This window comes from Harpegnathos saltator, unplaced genomic scaffold (assembly GCF_003227715.2).
Source record: "Harpegnathos saltator strain DR-91 unplaced genomic scaffold, Hsal_v8.6 scaffold806, whole genome shotgun sequence".
NCBI lineage: Eukaryota > Metazoa > Arthropoda > Insecta > Hymenoptera > Formicidae > Harpegnathos > Harpegnathos saltator.
Genome location: NW_020230656.1, coordinates 119,250 through 137,582, shown reverse-complemented (window position 1 = coordinate 137,582; position 18,333 = coordinate 119,250). Strand labels below are relative to the sequence as shown.

At 42.7% G+C, this 18,333-nt stretch overlaps 4 protein-coding genes across 5 annotated transcripts; 2 read left to right on the top strand and 2 right to left on the bottom strand.

The window, feature by feature from the left end:
* Positions 1 to 113: 113 nt before the first annotated feature.
* On the top strand, positions 114 to 3,053 carry Art1 (arginine methyltransferase 1). 2 transcript variants are annotated; one of them, XM_011149405.3, is made up of 2 exons: positions 114 to 224; positions 1,428 to 3,053. In XM_011149405.3, exons 1-2 carry the CDS (start codon positions 156 to 158, stop codon positions 2,505 to 2,507), a joined length of 1,149 nt encoding a protein of 382 aa, XP_011147707.1. In that variant the 5' UTR covers positions 114 to 155; the 3' UTR covers positions 2,508 to 3,053. The 2 variants fall into 2 exon arrangements, with proteins under 2 accessions (XP_011147707.1, XP_011147708.1); XM_011149406.3 differs by lacking the exon at positions 114 to 224 and adding an exon at positions 622 to 806.
* Positions 3,054 to 3,324: 271 nt separating this feature from the next.
* On the bottom strand, positions 3,325 to 7,235 carry Sec10 (Exocyst complex component Sec10). Its single transcript, XM_011149409.3, has 6 exons — positions 6,902 to 7,235; positions 6,221 to 6,664; positions 5,116 to 5,693; positions 4,391 to 4,879; positions 3,728 to 4,235; positions 3,325 to 3,630 (listed from the first exon to the last, which is right to left on the bottom strand). Exons 1-6 carry the CDS (start codon positions 6,932 to 6,934, stop codon positions 3,532 to 3,534), a joined length of 2,151 nt encoding a protein of 716 aa, XP_011147711.1. The 5' UTR covers positions 6,935 to 7,235; the 3' UTR covers positions 3,325 to 3,531.
* Positions 7,236 to 8,026: 791 nt separating this feature from the next.
* On the bottom strand, positions 8,027 to 11,267 carry Rab1 (RAS oncogene family member Rab1). Its single transcript, XM_011149404.3, has 4 exons — positions 10,994 to 11,267; positions 9,987 to 10,383; positions 9,587 to 9,817; positions 8,027 to 9,432 (listed from the first exon to the last, which is right to left on the bottom strand). Exons 1-3 carry the CDS (start codon positions 11,014 to 11,016, stop codon positions 9,617 to 9,619), a joined length of 621 nt encoding a protein of 206 aa, XP_011147706.1. The 5' UTR covers positions 11,017 to 11,267; the 3' UTR covers positions 8,027 to 9,432; positions 9,587 to 9,616.
* A 714-nt stretch (positions 11,268 to 11,981) lies between these two features.
* LOC105188109 (biorientation of chromosomes in cell division protein 1-like 1) lies at positions 11,982 to 18,196 on the top strand. The gene is made up of 6 exons (XM_011149400.3): positions 11,982 to 12,119; positions 12,214 to 12,584; positions 12,660 to 12,790; positions 12,856 to 13,105; positions 13,173 to 13,288; positions 13,416 to 18,196. Exons 4-6 carry the CDS (start codon positions 12,960 to 12,962, stop codon positions 17,900 to 17,902), a joined length of 4,749 nt encoding a protein of 1,582 aa, XP_011147702.2. The 5' UTR covers positions 11,982 to 12,119; positions 12,214 to 12,584; positions 12,660 to 12,790; positions 12,856 to 12,959; the 3' UTR covers positions 17,903 to 18,196.
* Positions 18,197 to 18,333: the final 137 nt, after the last annotated feature.

The following is an 18,333-nucleotide window of genomic DNA, read 5'->3' as shown; positions in this document are numbered from 1 at the left end:
GGTGAGAATGATCTTATCCACGAATCACATCCACGTGAGAAGACGCAAAGAGATTTCCATTCGAGCGACATCCTGTACGTTGAGGATCGCCCTACATTCCCGCGCTATAGTGACGGACCTGATGACTCCGGTCGTCTGCTGTGACGCAGAACAAAATGGCGACGACGAGTAATGAAGTGCCGGTAGAAATGAACCAGAATCGCGTGTGTGCCACGGAGAATTCGGTGAGTTTTCACAACTCGAATTATCAGCGAAATAGCGGGCGGATCGACCTCGAATGGGTGCCGTTGACGCGTCGACGCGATCCACAGACGGCCAACGTACGCACCGTCGAGGCACGAAATGCCAGCCAGGAACGTTCGTTTGTCACTAATATATAGTCCTCTCGCCTTGTCTAGCCTCGCGCGAAAACGAAACTTGCGATTTGCCGAACGCGGCAGACAATGCGTATGTCGCGTCGAATCACGATTTCTCACGAGGCAGATTTCATGATGGAGACGTTAGACGAAAGATGAATATTCCGAACGTCGTGTGCAAAAATTCGGCCGGAACCGTCGCTCGCCAACGGCGATGAAAGAGGGAGAGAGAGAGAGAGAGAGAGAGAGAGAGAGAGAGAGAGAAAGGACGATATAGCGATAAAGTAATATAGCGCGTGCGAACGCGCTCGAGCGTATCGACTCGAGGTTAATTCGATCGTTAGAGAGGGACGCCATCGTTTTGGCGGGCACGTGTGCGCGCGTTGTTTCTTGTAAGCCGGTGTGTGAATCCCGCTAGGCATCTCGTCACTCGTACTCATGAACAAAATTGTAAATTTTTTACAAAGCCATATTAATCGCGGTATCGTGTTAGGTTCGTGTACGCGACTATCCGACCGACTGTCGTGAAATATAACTGAATTCTTCCCTCCTGATATTGTAACACACACAATGGTTGTTGGCGTGTGCTTGCATTTTTCAGGCCATTATCGTGATAGTTAGATAGTCCTTTTATGGAATTTTCAGAACAATGTGCTCACGCACGAGGTTAGAATGTCCGAGTACAAAGAGTAAATGAGAACAATAATTGTGCTTAGAACAATTCATGCTCGTCAAATTTATTTTAGCATTGTGATTTCGTTATTTCGACATTAATAAATGATTTTTATACATTAAAAACTATATATAGAAATATAGTTTTTCGTATTTTCCTGAATATTTAAATTTCTTTGATGTATAAACTAGAATGTGTGGTAAATATATCAAGAGAATTGACTTGTAAAAGTTATTTGTGATTTATTAACAATTATTATATGTGACTTATTGAAATAAATTTTTCTTTATTTTTGAGCCAATTGTTGAAATTCCAAAGTTGAAACTCAATTGTAGATTAAAGACATGCACAAGCGACTCGTTTTAATCAATATTTATGAGAAATAAAAAATTTTGCAGGAATCCAAAATGGAAACCATGGACATAGCGGAACCTACTACCGTCAATAAGGATGTCAGCGCCTCATCCTGCAGGGAATCTATATCTGTTGACGATATGACCTCAAGGGATTATTATTTTGATTCTTATGCTCATTATGGAATACATGAAGAAATGCTGAAGGACGAAGTACGCACTGTGACTTACCGCAACTCAATGTATCATAACAAACACCTTTTCAAAGGAAAGACTGTTCTTGATATTGGTTGCGGTACCGGGATCCTTTCTATGTTTGCTGCTAAAGCTGGTGCTGCTAGAGTCATTGGTATTGAGTGCTCCAATATCGTTGAATATGCGGAGAAAATAGTAGAAGCCAACAATCTGTCCAATGTTATAACCATACTTAAGGGCAAAGTTGAAGAAGTTTCACTACCAGATGGCATTGAGAAAGTGGATATAATAATATCTGAATGGATGGGTTATTGCTTATTTTATGAATCTATGTTAGACACAGTGTTGTTTGCCAGGGACAAATGGCTTCGGGATGATGGCATGCTATTTCCCGATAAAGCAACACTGTTTATTTGTGGAATTGAAGATAGACAATACAAAGACGAAAAGATCAATTGGTGGGACGATGTGTATGGATTTGACATGAGTAGCATAAGAAAAGTAGCTATCAGCGAACCACTGGTGGATGTCGTGGACCCGAAGCAAGTTGTCACAAATGCATGCCTAATTAAAGAAGTTGACCTCTACACTGTGACAAAGGCTGATCTCGAGTTCTCGTCGCCATTCACCCTGCAGGTGCGCAGAAACGACTACGTTCAAGCCCTAGTTACATTCTTCAACATCGAATTCACCAAGTGCCACAAACGCATTGGCTTCAGCACCGCGCCAGAAGTGCCGTATACGCATTGGAAGCAGACCGTCTTTTACTTCGATGAGTACATGACGGTGAAGAAGGGCGAGGAAATTTACGGCGTATTCTCGATGAGGCCGAATGCCAGAAATTACAGAGATCTGGATTTCAGTATCGAGTTGGACTTTAAGGGGGAACTGTGCCAAGTACACGAAACTAATACTTATCGTATGCGCTGATATTCAATGGACTCGTCACCGTATTCTCTTCCCTCTCCCATTTTTTCATAGTGCTCATAAAATCATTTAATCAAACCTGAAGTCTCGAGAGTCCTTTACTTACTGTGGAATCATAAAATGATCGTGTTGCGTCTTAACGATGTGACGCAGTTGATAGTACGAGCTATCAAGAAGCAACGCAAACCTTTAATTTTAGAAACTACGAGATGCTTCCTAATTAGGCGTTTAATGTAAAGTGACGACTTTTTACAGAGATTCTTCTATAAACTTGCAAATCTGGAATATTCAGTCGCATTTATAACTTTAAATTCGACAAAATTGTAATAAGAAAACGAAACGAATTTTCGCGCACAACACTGACCATTCCTGACAAGATTACCCGATAAGAAAAAAAAAAAGAAAAAAGAAATCTCAGTTTGAACGTTAACGTCTCTCTTAGCGAAATCTCGTCATAATGCTGGAAAAGGCATTATTACTTACTATAGTATAACCACTTGTAACTAATAATTACTCTGATGATCAATAAAATGTAATTGTGCGCCAAAATTCTCCGTCTCGAAGATTACTCGCTTTTACTTTAAATGAGTTTTGCTTGTACACAAAATATAACGTTGAGTGTTATATAGTGTCGAATGCAAGGGATATTTGGATAAGCGCAGGAATGTTAATTCGATATTAATGTTCTTCTCGCGCGAGAAGCGATTCATCGCTATACTATGTTTTTCACCAATATTATTGCAACTTTTATCGAGAAGATAACGAGCGAAACGAATGCGTTTTCGCAGGAAAATAAGGAGCTAGAACAGTCTGCTGCAAATACTTTGCATGTATATCTTACAATGCATACAGGGATTGTCCCCGATGGCGATAAAGCTCGCCGCGTTTCTAAACAAATACAAATATTGTCACGACGACTTTTTTATTTCAATGATTCTTCAAACTCATAACCTCTCATTCACATCATTGACTCACGAGGGGCTTGGGCTGAGTATCGAGCATCCTTTCTTTACATGAGTTGCATGCGTCATGTTGCTAGACCTTTTAAGCAATTGGCTAACTTTTGTGTCTTGTAATCGGTTCTCAATTGAATAAAATTCAGTAGAACGGTACGATCGAGTGTCATCTGCAATCATACAATGAATCACAAATGCGTCTCTGGATCACATATAATTTCCTGGAAACGATCAGAGTCGAGTAGCAACAACGATAACAACACATACCAGCTGGTCTCCCGTACAGACTTGCTTCAAGTTCTCTGGCTTCACCAGCAGCAGATTGCACAATGCGTGTAGGGTATCAAAGAGATTCGTAACGAACTCAACCTCGAGCTCCTTGATGCATTTGCGATACTCGTTCATGTCGCAGATCGCGCACATAGCACCAGCCGAATTGAACTGAAACTGTTGCAAATGATCGTAGATCACCTTGTGGAAACGGATGCCCAGCTCCTTCAGAGCGGTGTCCAAGTGCCTGCCGTCCAGAGTGTTTCGTATCAACCGTATCATGCCGCTCACGTATTGAACCACTATCAGGCAGGCCGGCGTGTTCACAGTATCTACGTCGGTTTCCGGCTTGAAATCAGTCTTCCGTTGCTCGCTCTGCAGGTACATCTTCACCCAGCCTACGATGGCGTTTATACTTCTGTCCAAGCCGGTGTCCAGCTTCACGTCGATCTGTTCTAATATCGCTTTTTTCTTTAACAAACAATCAGCGTGCTTAGGCGTCGACCTGAAGAGAGGAGAAAAGTCACAGAGAAGTATCGCTTCGCCAATTTCCAATAAAGCAACATTGCTTCATTTATATTCGTTACTTCTTGGCTAACGAGTAAAGACAACGAGTTGTTTTCAAAGATAAACTTTTGGAAAAATTAACAAGAAACGTACAAGACGAGAGGCAACACGCTATCGTTGAACTGCTCTTCCAACAGCCGGACGATCGCGTTGCATTGGTGTACCACGTTGAAGAAGTGAATCTCCGGCTGGGTCCTGCTTTCCGGTATCGGCACGCTCTGCAGGCCCAATTCTAGTGCGTAGTCCACGTGCTCACTTATCAGATATTGCAGCAGTATCTCCAGGATCTGGAGCGCGTTCACGGGTACGTCGACCGGTTGGGAGAGCAACTGGCACCTCTGGAAGGCGAGTTTACTTCTTTGTAGTATCGCGATCGCCAGCTCCTCCGAAAGAAACGTCTCTCCGCCGTAGTCTTCGATCTGAGCGATGTTTATGTTCGTTCTCGCACCCAGCACAGCCTGCAGGTCTCTGCGCAACTCTTGAAAGCCGCCCGTCTGCAGTTGCTTCTTCTGATGATTCTTGGATTCGTAGTACTCGATAAGTAGTGCCGCCGATTTCTCCCGGAACGCCTTCGTTTCGATACTAAAAATAAGATGGGCGCTGCGTCATGGTCGACTAACTGTGGGGTCAAGACCGTAGCACACAGAAGAACGTGAGCGGTGAGGCTTCCGCGAATCGATCGATCACAATTGGAAATTTCAACATGATGGTTTTGCGTTCTTAATAACTCTCCGGTGTGATTGGTCGACGTACGCTCGAGTTTCATTCACCGTTTACATTCTTCTGTGTGCTTTCCATCCAGTTCACTGCGGACGTACGTGATGTAAGTATCCAAATATTTCTGAAAGATGTTCCTGGTGAGTTTGCCGAGGTAGGTATCGTCGGTGCCCATATTAAAGATCCTCAGGTCGTTGGACAGCTTGACCGTTCGCGTGTACAGGTCATACAGGTTTCTGAGATATTTGTCAGAGTCGGTTTTGTCGGCCAACTTAGCCACCGCGTACTTCTGCAGGCGCAGATGATAAATGTTCAGCACGAACTTTGCCATTACTTGCTCAGGGTTAGTGAACACCTGCTGCATAAGCTTGTGATACTTGGTGCACATCGGTATGACATCCTGAAAAACATCCTTCCCACCGAACGAGCCCATCTGACTCTGCTCGATAAACGCATCGATGCACTGGGAGTAACCCTTGAAGTGCGCCAAGGTGCCTGCCAACTCCTTCATGCGTGCCGCATCCTCTCTGTTATGCGCCCTCACAAACTCCTCGATTAAATTCCGCTCAATCTCATCGTACTTGACGCTGATCTTCTTCTTGGCATGCTCAAATTTCTCAGAGGGTAGTTCCTGTACTATGAGATGCAGCTTCTGTATCACATCCGCCGCGTCGTTCAACTGAAAAGTAATATTGGAATAATATTGGGAAACAGGAACCACTTCCTCCTTTAGCGTTATTATCATGTTCTACTCCCAGTAAGCAAATTGAGCGCAGATTGCATGCAAATTGGCAGCAAGTTCGATCAAAAACCTATACCAAAACCGTAGTCATCTGTGCCCGCATTTAGCTAAGGTTTTGACGACAGAGCCTGCTGCTGGACAATATGTGCAAATTTGCAGCAAAAACCGCGCAAAGCCTGCAGTACAGCAGGGTCTGCTCGGTTTCTGCAGCCAATCTGCCGTCAAATCGCTGCAAGCTCTGCACAGTTTTTGCTGCAAATCTGCAGCAATTGTCCGACAGCAGGTTCTGTCGCATATTTGATGGTAGTTTGGCAGCAAGATTTGCTATAACAGCTCCTGTATCAAATGTGTTGCCTATTTGCCATCAAAAATTGGTAGCAGGTTCTGCTTCAAATCTGGTTGCTCAGGTTTGGCTATCTGGGCTGTTACTTTCTATAGTCTGATGAACTCGCGCCTGTTCTCACCGAGGACTTGTCCGTAAAGATCGGATCTGTCAATGGGCCAGGACTGAGAAACTCCGAAAAGTGTCTCATCAGTTTCTGAGCCTCCACTGCTCTCGCTCTCGGTGTATTGACGCTCTCCAACTGATCCCCTAAATGCAAGACTTTAGTAGCCACGAGATTGATTCTCTCGTCCAACTGATGAAACAGATCGATGGAATGTCTATTTCTCTCCTGCAATTCCAATATCTCGAACGTATGTCGGGCCTCTTCTTCCTTCAGCGCAACTTCCAACCTGTCACATTTCTTTTGCTGACGTTCCTGTAGTATCTGTAGGTCTTTAATTGCCTGCAGGAATGTTTCATGAACGATAACAGGATCAAAAAAGGTCTTTCCTCCATCTTTCGAGTTATCGTTGACAGTTCTCCAAGCCAGTCGCTCGACGAATTCTTCAGGATCGAACGGATCCTGCAAAAGTTAGATTTCTTTATTGACAACGTAGTCCATAAACCTTGCGACACGAGATTAAATATATTAAAATAACTGCTTCTTATAATCTTTGGCTAACAACTCAGTACTACATTTGACAGATAACTGTTACATTTAACAGGTCACCGATGTGTTCGCATGATCAACATATTAAAGCAACAATTGTACAATAGAACGAGAATGAGATATTTGACGGAAGAAAAGAGACATTAAGACCTGTTCCAACTCCTTCATGTATTGTTGCATCATTTTGGCACGGTTTACGTTCGCCGAGCTGCATATAAAAATGAGGTTAGGTCACACTTGATCCAGAAAGCGCACGAATGTTACGGATTTATGATGATCATCACTATTGATGTCGTTTATTTATTTATTTATTTATTGTATAAATTATTCATTGTTACACCAAAGAAATTTTATCTTTCGTTGGAGAACAAAGACGAACGAGCTTATCCGATCAGCTGTTCGATTGAGCTACTGAAGTTCGTAAAAGGCTTGCCTCATTTGTCATTAAGTTGTACTACTTAAAAATTAAAAGTTCGTCTAATTCGTCCTCGAGACACATTACGACTTCAAATTTCAAAATTATCATTTAAGCCAGCGGCACACGGTGCTTGTTTTCGTGTTGGATTGCTTGCTGGATGAAAATACTGCGTTCTGATTGGTGCATTTCCATCCATCTTCGGAAATGCACCAATCAGAACGCAATATTTTCATTCAGCAAGCAATCCAGCACGAAAACAAGCACCGTGTGCCGCTGGCTTTACTCTGACCGATACAGCTATTATTTAAAGTCATTTCTTACATATGAAATCTTCTTATTAATCTATTCCTTTATTTATAGCTTATATTTATTTCATATCTTGTCTCATATATGTCTCGACTAAAAATGATTCGAGCCTCAACTGAATGTGGTTCAAGTTTCAGCTGACAATGAGATTGTGAGATTTGTATTTAACCAAACTAAATCACGATTGCAATTAGCGATTTTTAACAATTTTAGTAAAGACTCAAACTCTACAATTTGCCAATTTTCCATGAGATCTGGCCAAGACTCAAACCAGTTGTATGAGCGGGTTCCTCCATGATACCGTTAGATGGCGCCACATACCAGTTACGCTGCCAAGCGCAATATCAAACGGGATTTCCTGCGATTGATTTTTTTAGGCTTACGAAACACGTGGCAGGTGATTACCTAGAGACTAATCTTCTTTGTTACTACTACCACCACTCTCATAAATATTCCGCTAACGATCACGCATGTAACAGTGCTATGACTAAGAAAATGATTATACGTGGAAGTGAATGGCAACACCGAAAGCGCAAAGTCAAGGGACGGGCTTCTGTTTATAGATGGCTGTTTATTCCTTTGTATTTTATATAATTACAGTTACTATATCTGTAAACTTTTTTTATTTCGAGTGCCGTTATCGTATACCCGTCATAGTAGCATTCTCACGATACAAAGATACGATTTATGGAGATTAAATGTAACTATATATCTTAGCTCGTATAAAATATCCTCATCTTTTTTCTCCCTTTCTTTCATGTTCTTTCTATTCGAAACGCATAAGAGTCGAAACGCGGTAAAATTCTCTGATCGGCTCGTATCTGAATTACAAAAAAGATCAAACGACACTACCAATAACAGAAAATGCAAACGAAAGATTTACGCTACAGTTCTCCTGGCTTGCCTCTCGGCGCACGTGTCATCACATGCAATAATTTGCACACACACATATATATATATATTCACATATATACGTATGTATATACCATAGAGGTGCGCTATGTATGCGTTCCGAGAGAAGAGAGTTAATGTTGAAATATTTATTAATATGTTATTAAATTACACTAATGAGCGGTGAGAAAGATGTTTGTGAGGGTGTGGGGCACGGCGATTATCGCCCACGAATCTCGCTAGAAAAGAAAAGAAAAGGGGGCAGATTCGATTGAGAAGAGTTTTCGCACGCGCGCGCGCGCATCTCGGAAAACTGTGCGAACGGAACAAAAGAGATATGTGGGAAAGAATGTTCCGGGATAGTATAGTTATTAGGAGGAATAAAAACGCAGCGGATCGAGGGGAAGGAAAGGGTAGGCGTGTCGTTGCACGACCACAAAACGCATACATACTTCAATTGTACACATTACAATTAGGCTAAGAGAAGAAACAGACAGAAAAAGAAATTAAAGTGCTTACTCTTTATAACCACCATACACGACATTATTCGACTTAATCTTTTTTTTCAAAATTCTCGGGTCGCTCATTACTGCGTGCTTACGTGCGTGCGCATATTCGCTCGCACGCATGCACGCATACGCGCGCGCGCGCACACACGCACGCACGCACGCACACTCGACAGACGTTTAAGATCGATGCTAATTCGACGAATTTATCTAAGATCGAAGTTTTTATGCTATAACAAATAGTGTCGAGCAATCGTCGCGTCCTTTCTCCCTCAGTAAGATTAACTACAACAAAAAAAAGAAGTAGAGGAGGAAAGAGAAAAGGTCAGGCGACCAAGAGACTTTTGTGCAACTCCACGCGACAGGAGTTGACAATGGTCCATGAGAGAGAGTGTATGTGTATGTATGTGTGTTTGTGTGTATTTGTTGCATATTAGGGTTTTCTCTTTTTTGCTTTCTTCCTCTGTTGGTATAAACTGAAACTTCCATGTACGCGCTCTTATGTTCTCCGGTAATAAGTTTATTTTCCGCAGTACTCGGACCGCAACCGTTAGATGTTTCTGCAAAACAAAAGATTGCGATTGTCTTTCTCTCTTTCTCTCACTACCATCCCCCTCAACGACTTGTGCCTGCTCGAGGTCAATTCATCGCGTAGACCTCACTATCTCCCCCTCTCTATTTCCCTCTTTCGCTCTCTTGCTTAATGTCGCTTACTTTGGTTAAAGGGACGCAAAATTACAGTTCTCAGCAGCATCCGGACTTCGACGATTCGATTGGACGTCCATGCTCTATTTTCACCTTGTTGGCCGGATCGCTCGCTCCGCTCGACGGTGGGCCCACTCTGAGTTTGATTTCCGCGGCCATTGTCATAAAGGCTTGCTCTACATTCATCGCGTTCTTCGCTGAGGTTTCCAAGAATGGTATACCGAGTTGATCTGCATATTCCTGCTCACAAGAAGACACAAAAATAAAACAGATGCATTTGCAAAACAGAACCATGCTTGAGAGAGTGAGAAGTAACGATATTGCGATCAAATGTAACAAGACAGACAGACAAACAGACAGACAGACAGAGAGAGACAGAGAGAGAGAGACATGTGCCTTGTTACTTTACCTTAGCTATTGTATAGTCAACCACTTTTTTCGTATGCAGATCACATTTGTTGCCGACTAGCAGCTTGTTGACGTTATCACATGCATAACGGTCGATCTCCTCCAACCACTGTTTTACATTGTTAAAAGTCTCCTGGTCCGTGCAGTCGTAAACAACGATGATACCGTGGGCACCGCGGTAATACGAACTCGTGATTGTCCTGAACCGTTCTTGACCCGCGGTATCCCAGATCTGCAGCTTTATCGTCTTCCCGTCCAGGTCAATGGTACGAATCTTAAAGTCTACGCCAATGGTGCTGATGTAGCTCTCTGTGTACGTGTCATCGGCGAAACGCAACAGCAAACACGACTTGCCGACACCAGAGTCTCCGATTAGAAGTAACTTGAACAGGTAATCGCTGAAACAAGAGGAACGTCTCAGCTGGTTGTATTCCGGTTGTATCGCCGGTCGCTCGCGGTGGAGAATCAACGAACATGTTCCCGCGAATGCGAGACGGAGAAGGAACGATCTCTTGTTTATACGCAAAATGTAGGTTCCCGGATTAGACAATGAAGATGCAAAGTCCAATATTAATGTGCGCTAAACATCTCGCAAATCGGCGATCTCACGAATTCCAAAGTTCGCCGATTGCGATTATGTCATCGCATGAAGAGAGAGGAACGATCGCGATCTCAATCTCGATCTCGATCTCAAGGCGATCGCGTAGATAGCAAGCGCGACACGCGATACAAAATATCAAGACGAGACACAGCAGCGAGTGTCGTGTGGAAATAGCGAGAAGCGAGGGACGGGAGGGGAGGGCGAATCTGTCAGACGGCGGAGAGCGAGAGATGCTTTTTTCACGGCTCCTCGCGATCGCACGGATCAAACGGCCTCCGTCTGGTCGCGGAAAAAGCGGTCTCGACGCGTCGCGTCCTCCCTCTCGTTTTCGCGCGGAACGTCCACGTCGATACGGACGCGCGACAGCTCCGATGCGCTTATGTCTGCGCGAAAGGTAGTTTACTCACTATTCGGGATTCATCGTGGACATGCTACGCCGTGAGAACGCGTTTGGCTGACGGCTCGTCGTCTGATTGACTGTACGCGCGCTAAATATCGGACACGGAGATGACGACTCCTCGGTAATCGCAACGAGATGCGCGGCCACGGGGAAAGCGCGGATTCACGGCTCCGTGTAATACGACGACGGAGTTGTAACAATGGCGGTCACAGCAACTCCTCCCAAACCAGCGAATGAGACGTCCACCATTGACGTAATGCCAGAATGGCAGCAGGTGCTGTTTCACTCCCTCTCCCTCTCCGATCGGCCGCCGTGACTGCAGTCGATTCGAGCGCTCTAACGCGTCATGCCGCTCTTCGTTGCTCTGTTGGCCCACTGCTTCCGTAGATTCCACGTTTCTCTCTTCTCGCTCGAACAGCGTATCCGAAAATTCTGTATTATTCAATATACATCCAGCAAAGCGGATATCTCGGACGAAGATATACGGACAAATTTGTCACTTGATGCTTCCACGCTTGTCTTAAAGGCGGTTTTTTTTCAACAAGCAAGCTACGATTTTCCAGACGTGTTCATTTCAGATGCATTTGTAGATATTTGTAAAATTGTCGAATGATGAGGGAAACTTGTTAATGCATCGTTGGCAATTCATTGCTCATGGTATCTCGACGTGACGTTAGCACACGGGTTTGAAGCCGTTCATGGAAAGCAGCTTTGAGACGTGGTCGTAGAAACGAGGAGCAGCGATATTCCTTTTATTACATTCTTGAATATTTACATTAAATATACATATGTATGCATATTTGGTTAAGGAATATAGAACAAAATCATTTTAATAATTAAGGTAATCGCATCTTCTTTCTCTCTCTCTCTCTTTTTTGTATTTTTTCAATTATGCGGCACCGTTTCACGTTGATTTTATATGAGCTCATATTTATATGTATCTTTTTTTTTTTTATGTTAGTATGTATGCAAGCCTAATGTCTACAGTTGCTATTTAATTGACAGGATAAAGCTGCATCATCTATATTTATTGAACTGTTAATTGAATCTTATATATTCTATGAAACAAGATATGCACTTTGGGAAATACTCGATATTTTATCACTGAATATAAAATTGAATAAGCAAGTGTGGTAAGTATACATGTTAGATTACTCAGATGCATCTCAAAAAGTAATAAGGATAATACAAATACAAGGATAGTACAAATGCGATATTTATCTTCAGATGCAGCTATATTCTTATTGTGTAGAATAAGAGTCGTCCCAAGAAACTTGACAACTTGTATGTCAAATGCTTGTACACAGAAGCAATATTAATGTCGTCGAATTTCTTTACACAAGCATTTTCCACTGAATTGCTCTTTAGGAATGCAGATGGAGAACAACTAATCTTGGAGGAAAAAGGAAGTTCAAATGCTGACAATATCATAAATTTTGCTTTGCAGAGCAAGAAACATTTTAACGTCAGCCTGTGCTTAGTATTTTCCTGCATAACTTTGTTCTTATGGATCGTATCAGGAATTTCAATCCTGTTTGTTGTATCAACATGCGTATTAACATTACAGTATAAATCATTTCTTGCTTCTATCAAGCAAGGTAACTTATGATCCTCTCTAACAGAAAATAACAAATAAATTGCACTGTTGATCGATTAATATGGGATATTTGCAGATACACTGTTGGTTGTAGAATCTATAGGCATACACATTGAAAGTAAAAGAACATTTGGCATTTTTACATCTACCGAGTTCTTACCATGGAACACAGTGGAGGATATATTTATTGGTGAAGTCATAAAAGGGGTAAGTTTATTATATTTTCTGTCGATAGAAAGGGACAAAATGGTCTTACAAATGGATGATTTCAGCAAAGAGTGCTCTATTGTCTCACAATCATTGTAAGAGAGTCAGTTGGCAGACAGGATTCCAGAAGATTGGTTCCATTGTTTCAAGATTTGCTGCCAGAAAGAAAATGCCTGGAATACATGTACATACGTTTAGCCCACTTGATTGGCTCAACCAAGAGAAGGAGTCCCTCTTAACAGTGCCTGGTTCTTATTGGCTATGTCATAAGAAGAATATATATAAGTTCATCTTCAAATATCACCGTACAATAAAGTAAGACATCAATGTCAAACATGCTGTTTTATTCTCACTGATAATATAATATTGTTTATGTTTTTAGGAATATCACACAATTTTCATATGGAAGGGAACTGTTGAAGATCATTCGAAAGATTATAAAATGCCACCCGTCGCAGGGTCAGCAATTCGGCACGCAGCATCTTCTCGTTACATACAGTATCCTTTTCTGATGACGTGTTATCTTTTCTTTTTTTAAATAGTCTTTTATAAAATAAAAATAGAATTATAAGCTTCAATGATTGTATATAAATTCCTTCACTCTGATGTAATTACAAAAAAACAGATTGCACATCATGGACACGTCAGGATAAGATGTTTGCGATACTGAAATTTCAGCAACGAACCGACGCTGCGGCATTTTCACACGCTTTCGTATTGACTATAAAGATCTCGGAAGAGCAACCGCTGTTCGACTTGAAATATCCAATCGTCAAAGAAGCCAACGCAAGTGCTGCATTCGAAAATATAAATAACATCACAGGTATGGATGAGAAAGCTACGGAAACTGTGACACATGCCACGGACAAAATGCCTCCAAGAAGAACCAGGATTTATTCAGACAAGAGAATCAATCTAATGTTTAAACACAATCAGAATGCGTTAAATGATGCATCGGAAGCTTCGACGAATTCCACTCTCCGGGATAATATTACAGAAAAAGCTATTAATTTTTGTGAGAGATCGAATAGAAAAGTTAAAAGCACGACCACGACCGAAGAGGGCCTCACCGATAACTGCAGTGCAGAAATTGATACCGATGAGAAAGCTACGAAAAGTGTGACACATACCACGAACAAATTGCCTCCAAGGAGAACCAGGTTTTATTCAGACAAGAGAATCAGCCAGATATGTAAACAAAATCAGAATGCGTTAAATAATGCATTAGAAACTCCGACGAATTCCACTTTGCAGGATAATATTACAGAGAAATCTACCAATTTTTGTGAGAGATCGAATGGAAGAGTTAAAAGCATGATCACAACTGAAGAGGACTTCACCGATAAGTGCAGTACAGAAATTGATATCGATGAGAAAGCTACGAAAAGTGTGACACATACCACAGACAAAATGCCTCCAAGAAGAACCAGATTTTATTCAGACAAGAGAATCAGCCAGATATGTAAACAAAATCAGAATGCGTTAAATAATGCATCAGAAACTCCGACGAATTCCACTTTGCAGGATAATATTACAGAGAAATCTACTAACTTTTGTGAGAGATCGATTGGAAAAGTTAAAAGCACGACCACGACCGAAGAGGGCCTTACCGATAAGTGCAGTACCGAAACTGATATCGATGAGAAAGCTACGAAAAGTGTGACACATACTACGGACAAAATGCCTTCAAGGAGAACCAGGTTTTATTCAGACAAGAGAATCAGCCAGATGTGTAAACAAAATCAGAATGCGTTAAATAATGCATTACAAACTCCGACGAATTCCACTTTGCAGGATAATATTACAGAGAAATCTACCAATTTTTGTGAGAGATCGAATGGAAGAGTTAAAAGCATGATCACAACTGAAGAGGACTTCACCAATAAGTGCAGTACAGAAATTGATATCGATGAGAAAGCTACGAAAAGTGTGACACATACCACGGACAAAATGCCTCCAAGGAGAACCAGGTTTTATTCAGACAAGAGAATCAGCCAGATGTGTAAACAAAATCAGAATGCGTTAAATAATGCATTACAAACTCCGACGAATTCCACTTTGCAGGATAATATTACAGAGAAATCTACCAATTTTTGTGAGAGGTCGAATGGAAGAGTTAAAAGCACGACCACGACCGAAGAAGACTTCACTGATAAACGCAGTATAGAAACTGATATCAATGAGAGAGCCGCGAAAAGTGTGACACACAGCACAGACAAAATGCCTCCAAGGAAAACCAGGATTTATGCAGACAAGAGAATCAGTCAGATGTTTAAACAAAATCAGAATGCGTTAAATAATGCATCAGAAACTCCGACGGATTCCGCTCTCCAGGATAATATTACAGAGAAATCTGATAATTTTTGTGAAAGATTGAATGAAAGAATTAAAAGCACCACCACGACCGAAGAGGGTCTCATCGATCAGCACAGTACAGAAAGTGATATCGATGAGAAAATTGCAAAAAGTATGACACACACCACGGACAAAATGCCTCTAAGGAAAAGGACCAGGACTTATGCAGACAAGAGAATCAGTCTGATGTTTAAACAAAATCAGAATGCATCAAATGATGCATCAAAATTTCGCGATAGCATATGTGTCGATAAGTTGAGGAATTCTAGCAGCAGAAAATCCGAAAAGGACATTGTTCATGAAAATGCTCAGGAAAATGCCGTTGCTCACAGACGGGATCAATCGAGGACAGCGAAGAAGAAGAATGTGATTCAAGTTGAGCGTACAGACGGTACAAATGAGGACACTAAACGCGTAGAAATGCAGAAGGGGCAGGTAGCGCAGAAAATGCAGAAGCATCAAGTGTTTCCTCCGGCCAAGCCTTCTTTTCCGACCACAGTAATAACCAAGAACGACGTCGAATTGTTGAACAAAAGAAATTCTAACGAAGATTCCATGCGGAAAGAACGCGTTGATAAGAACAATTCAGCTGACGAGACCAATAAGAGTATTGTGGATTCTAGAAGAGCATCGCATCGATATTGTACCCAGAAAAATACTGATAATACGAAACCAGATCGGTTGAACGCGAGGTCAACTACATCTTCGCCAGTTTCCAATGAGTGGATGCAAAAGAGTTCTCAGCGAGGTACATCCGAAGCGAAGAATTCAAACGAGAACTTTGCGTCGACGGTGGAAACCGAGAAGGTCAACGAGGAATCCACGCGTAAACAACAGCGTAGCGAGGCAGCCGACGAGTCGTCGGACAAGCGATGTTCAACCTCGACTCGTCCCGTCAACGATCGTGTGCAGAACAGTACACACAACAAGTCACACAACAGAGCACGCAAGCAGAGGAGCAGGGAAAGGGAGAAGAAAATATCCGTATTGGACGAGAAGGTACTGCGTTCTTCCAACATCACTGATCTAGTGATGGAGGGTCTCATGTTTACCATTCGACAAGATGAGGATAGTATGGCTGTGATCGAGCAGAAGACCAAGCTTGAGGTGGACGAGGTGCTGGAGAATTCCGAGAAGGTCGAGACCGAGGCCGGGGAGAAGTGTCTGTTGAATTCGAGCTTGCTGAGACTGGAGAACCTGATAACGATGATCGAACCGCCACGCGACAAAGACGAGCAGCACAAAATCAACCACAATATGATTGGCAATAGCTCGTATTCGTCGGCGCTCAATGTCGGCAATGTTGCATATCACTTGGACGATGTTGATTATATAAATAGAACGACGGGCAAGTTGGGCATTCCCAATTATGAGCGGCAGAACACGGTGGATCAGTCAAAGTCACGAGGATTTTGTTGGCAACAGCAACGAGCTTATTCCAACGTCGCGAGTAACGACAGCTACTCGACCACGACGAGCAGGAACGCGACGGAGAGGAACGAGCAATCAATGGAGTGGGAAGATGGCAGTCGTAAGGAAGACGAAGAATGCACGCAGCATTACGATGACGTCGAACTGATAAACGAAGAAGAAGGAAAAGAAAGAAAGAATATAGGGGATGAAAAGGAAGTACAAGACGTAGAGATACAAAACGAGGAGGACGAGGAAGAGGATATCGTCCCCGAAGTCTTTCGCTCGACGGTATTTCCAGTCGACAAGAACGCAGATCCGTTAGATACAGATCTGTTAATGGATGACATGAACGTCGAAGAAACCGGCAAATCAACCACGTTCATGAAGAAGCACGACGTTTCACCGCCACAGTTTCGTCTCCCGTCAGATTCCAATGAAATGTCCGCGAGCGGAACTGTGAAGACTTCTAAAAAGAAACCCAAGTCCTCCAAGTGGGAGACCAATGTCCCGAGAGTGATCTCGAATACTGCAATCACTGTCGAGGAAATACCACTAGCGTTGCAGAAGATTCTGCGGCACACGCGCAAGTTCCCTCCGGCACCAACTGCCAAAGAAACTTCTTCGGCTGCGCACGACGACAAAGAAGAGACGCAGGACACGACGTCTGCGGATAATACGGCTTTCGCGATAGGTGCTCCGTCGGATCAAGTGAGTCTTCTTCAATCTCATTGGCAACAACAACAACAAATCCATTCCGATATCGCGAATAACGACAACTATTTGGCCAGCAAAAACGCAATGGAGAACGAAGAGCAATTGATGGAATGGGAAGTCGACGTTTGTAAGTTAGATGAAGAAAACATTCACCAAAACCTTTCATCGGAGAAGAACTGTGACTTAGATGTCGACACAAAGGACGAGTTTATCGAAGTTGTGGACAACTCTGATGATGAGGAAACGAAGAATAAAGATCAGGACATAAAGATTGATGTCGAGGACACTACAGATTATAACGGCGGCATGGGAAGCAGGAAAAGAAAGACCCAGGAGACTCATTCTACCTCGCAAGTGACCACGCTCTCGGAGATGCGGACGCGACACAGCTCGTCAAGAAAGCTGCAGGACATCACCGAGGACTTCTACCACGACTTGCACGTGCACAACAAGAACAACGCGACTCAGCAGCGGTGCCTCAGGCAACGACTCCGGTCCTTGAACAGCCCAGAAGACATCAAAACGGGCAACGTGCGCATTGAAATGCTGAAGTTCATTCAGGATATGACGGAAGGTGCTAAAGTGGTGTTGAGGCGGTTGAACATAGACAAGAAATCTAGTTTATCGTAGAGGAAACATTAGAAAGAAGTTTTATTTTGAGCGATATACGTTGAGGATTCGTGCGAAAGTAGTTCGTTCTCTGCATCCGTACTTGATTGCGTGCATAGTATCATGAACTCGCTGCACGACGCCCTGAAACTCAGTCAATGAAGCCAGTTGAACGAGCAATCACCAGCGGCCTCTCGTTGTTTAGTTTTAATAACAAGTTTCGAATAACAAACAGACAATGTATTTGCGTCGCGCTGCATCATCTCCCAAGTTACATTTTAGAAGCTCTTGCAATTAGATATGGCGATATAATTTGACACAATTTTCTTTTTCTGTTTTGTACGAGGATTTCTTAGAACAATCGACGAGTATACGGATTATCCTAAAAAATCATCTTTCATAGCAAGAACTTCGTGTCGTGTCACGTGCACGTCCGACAGGCGAGTTCTTTC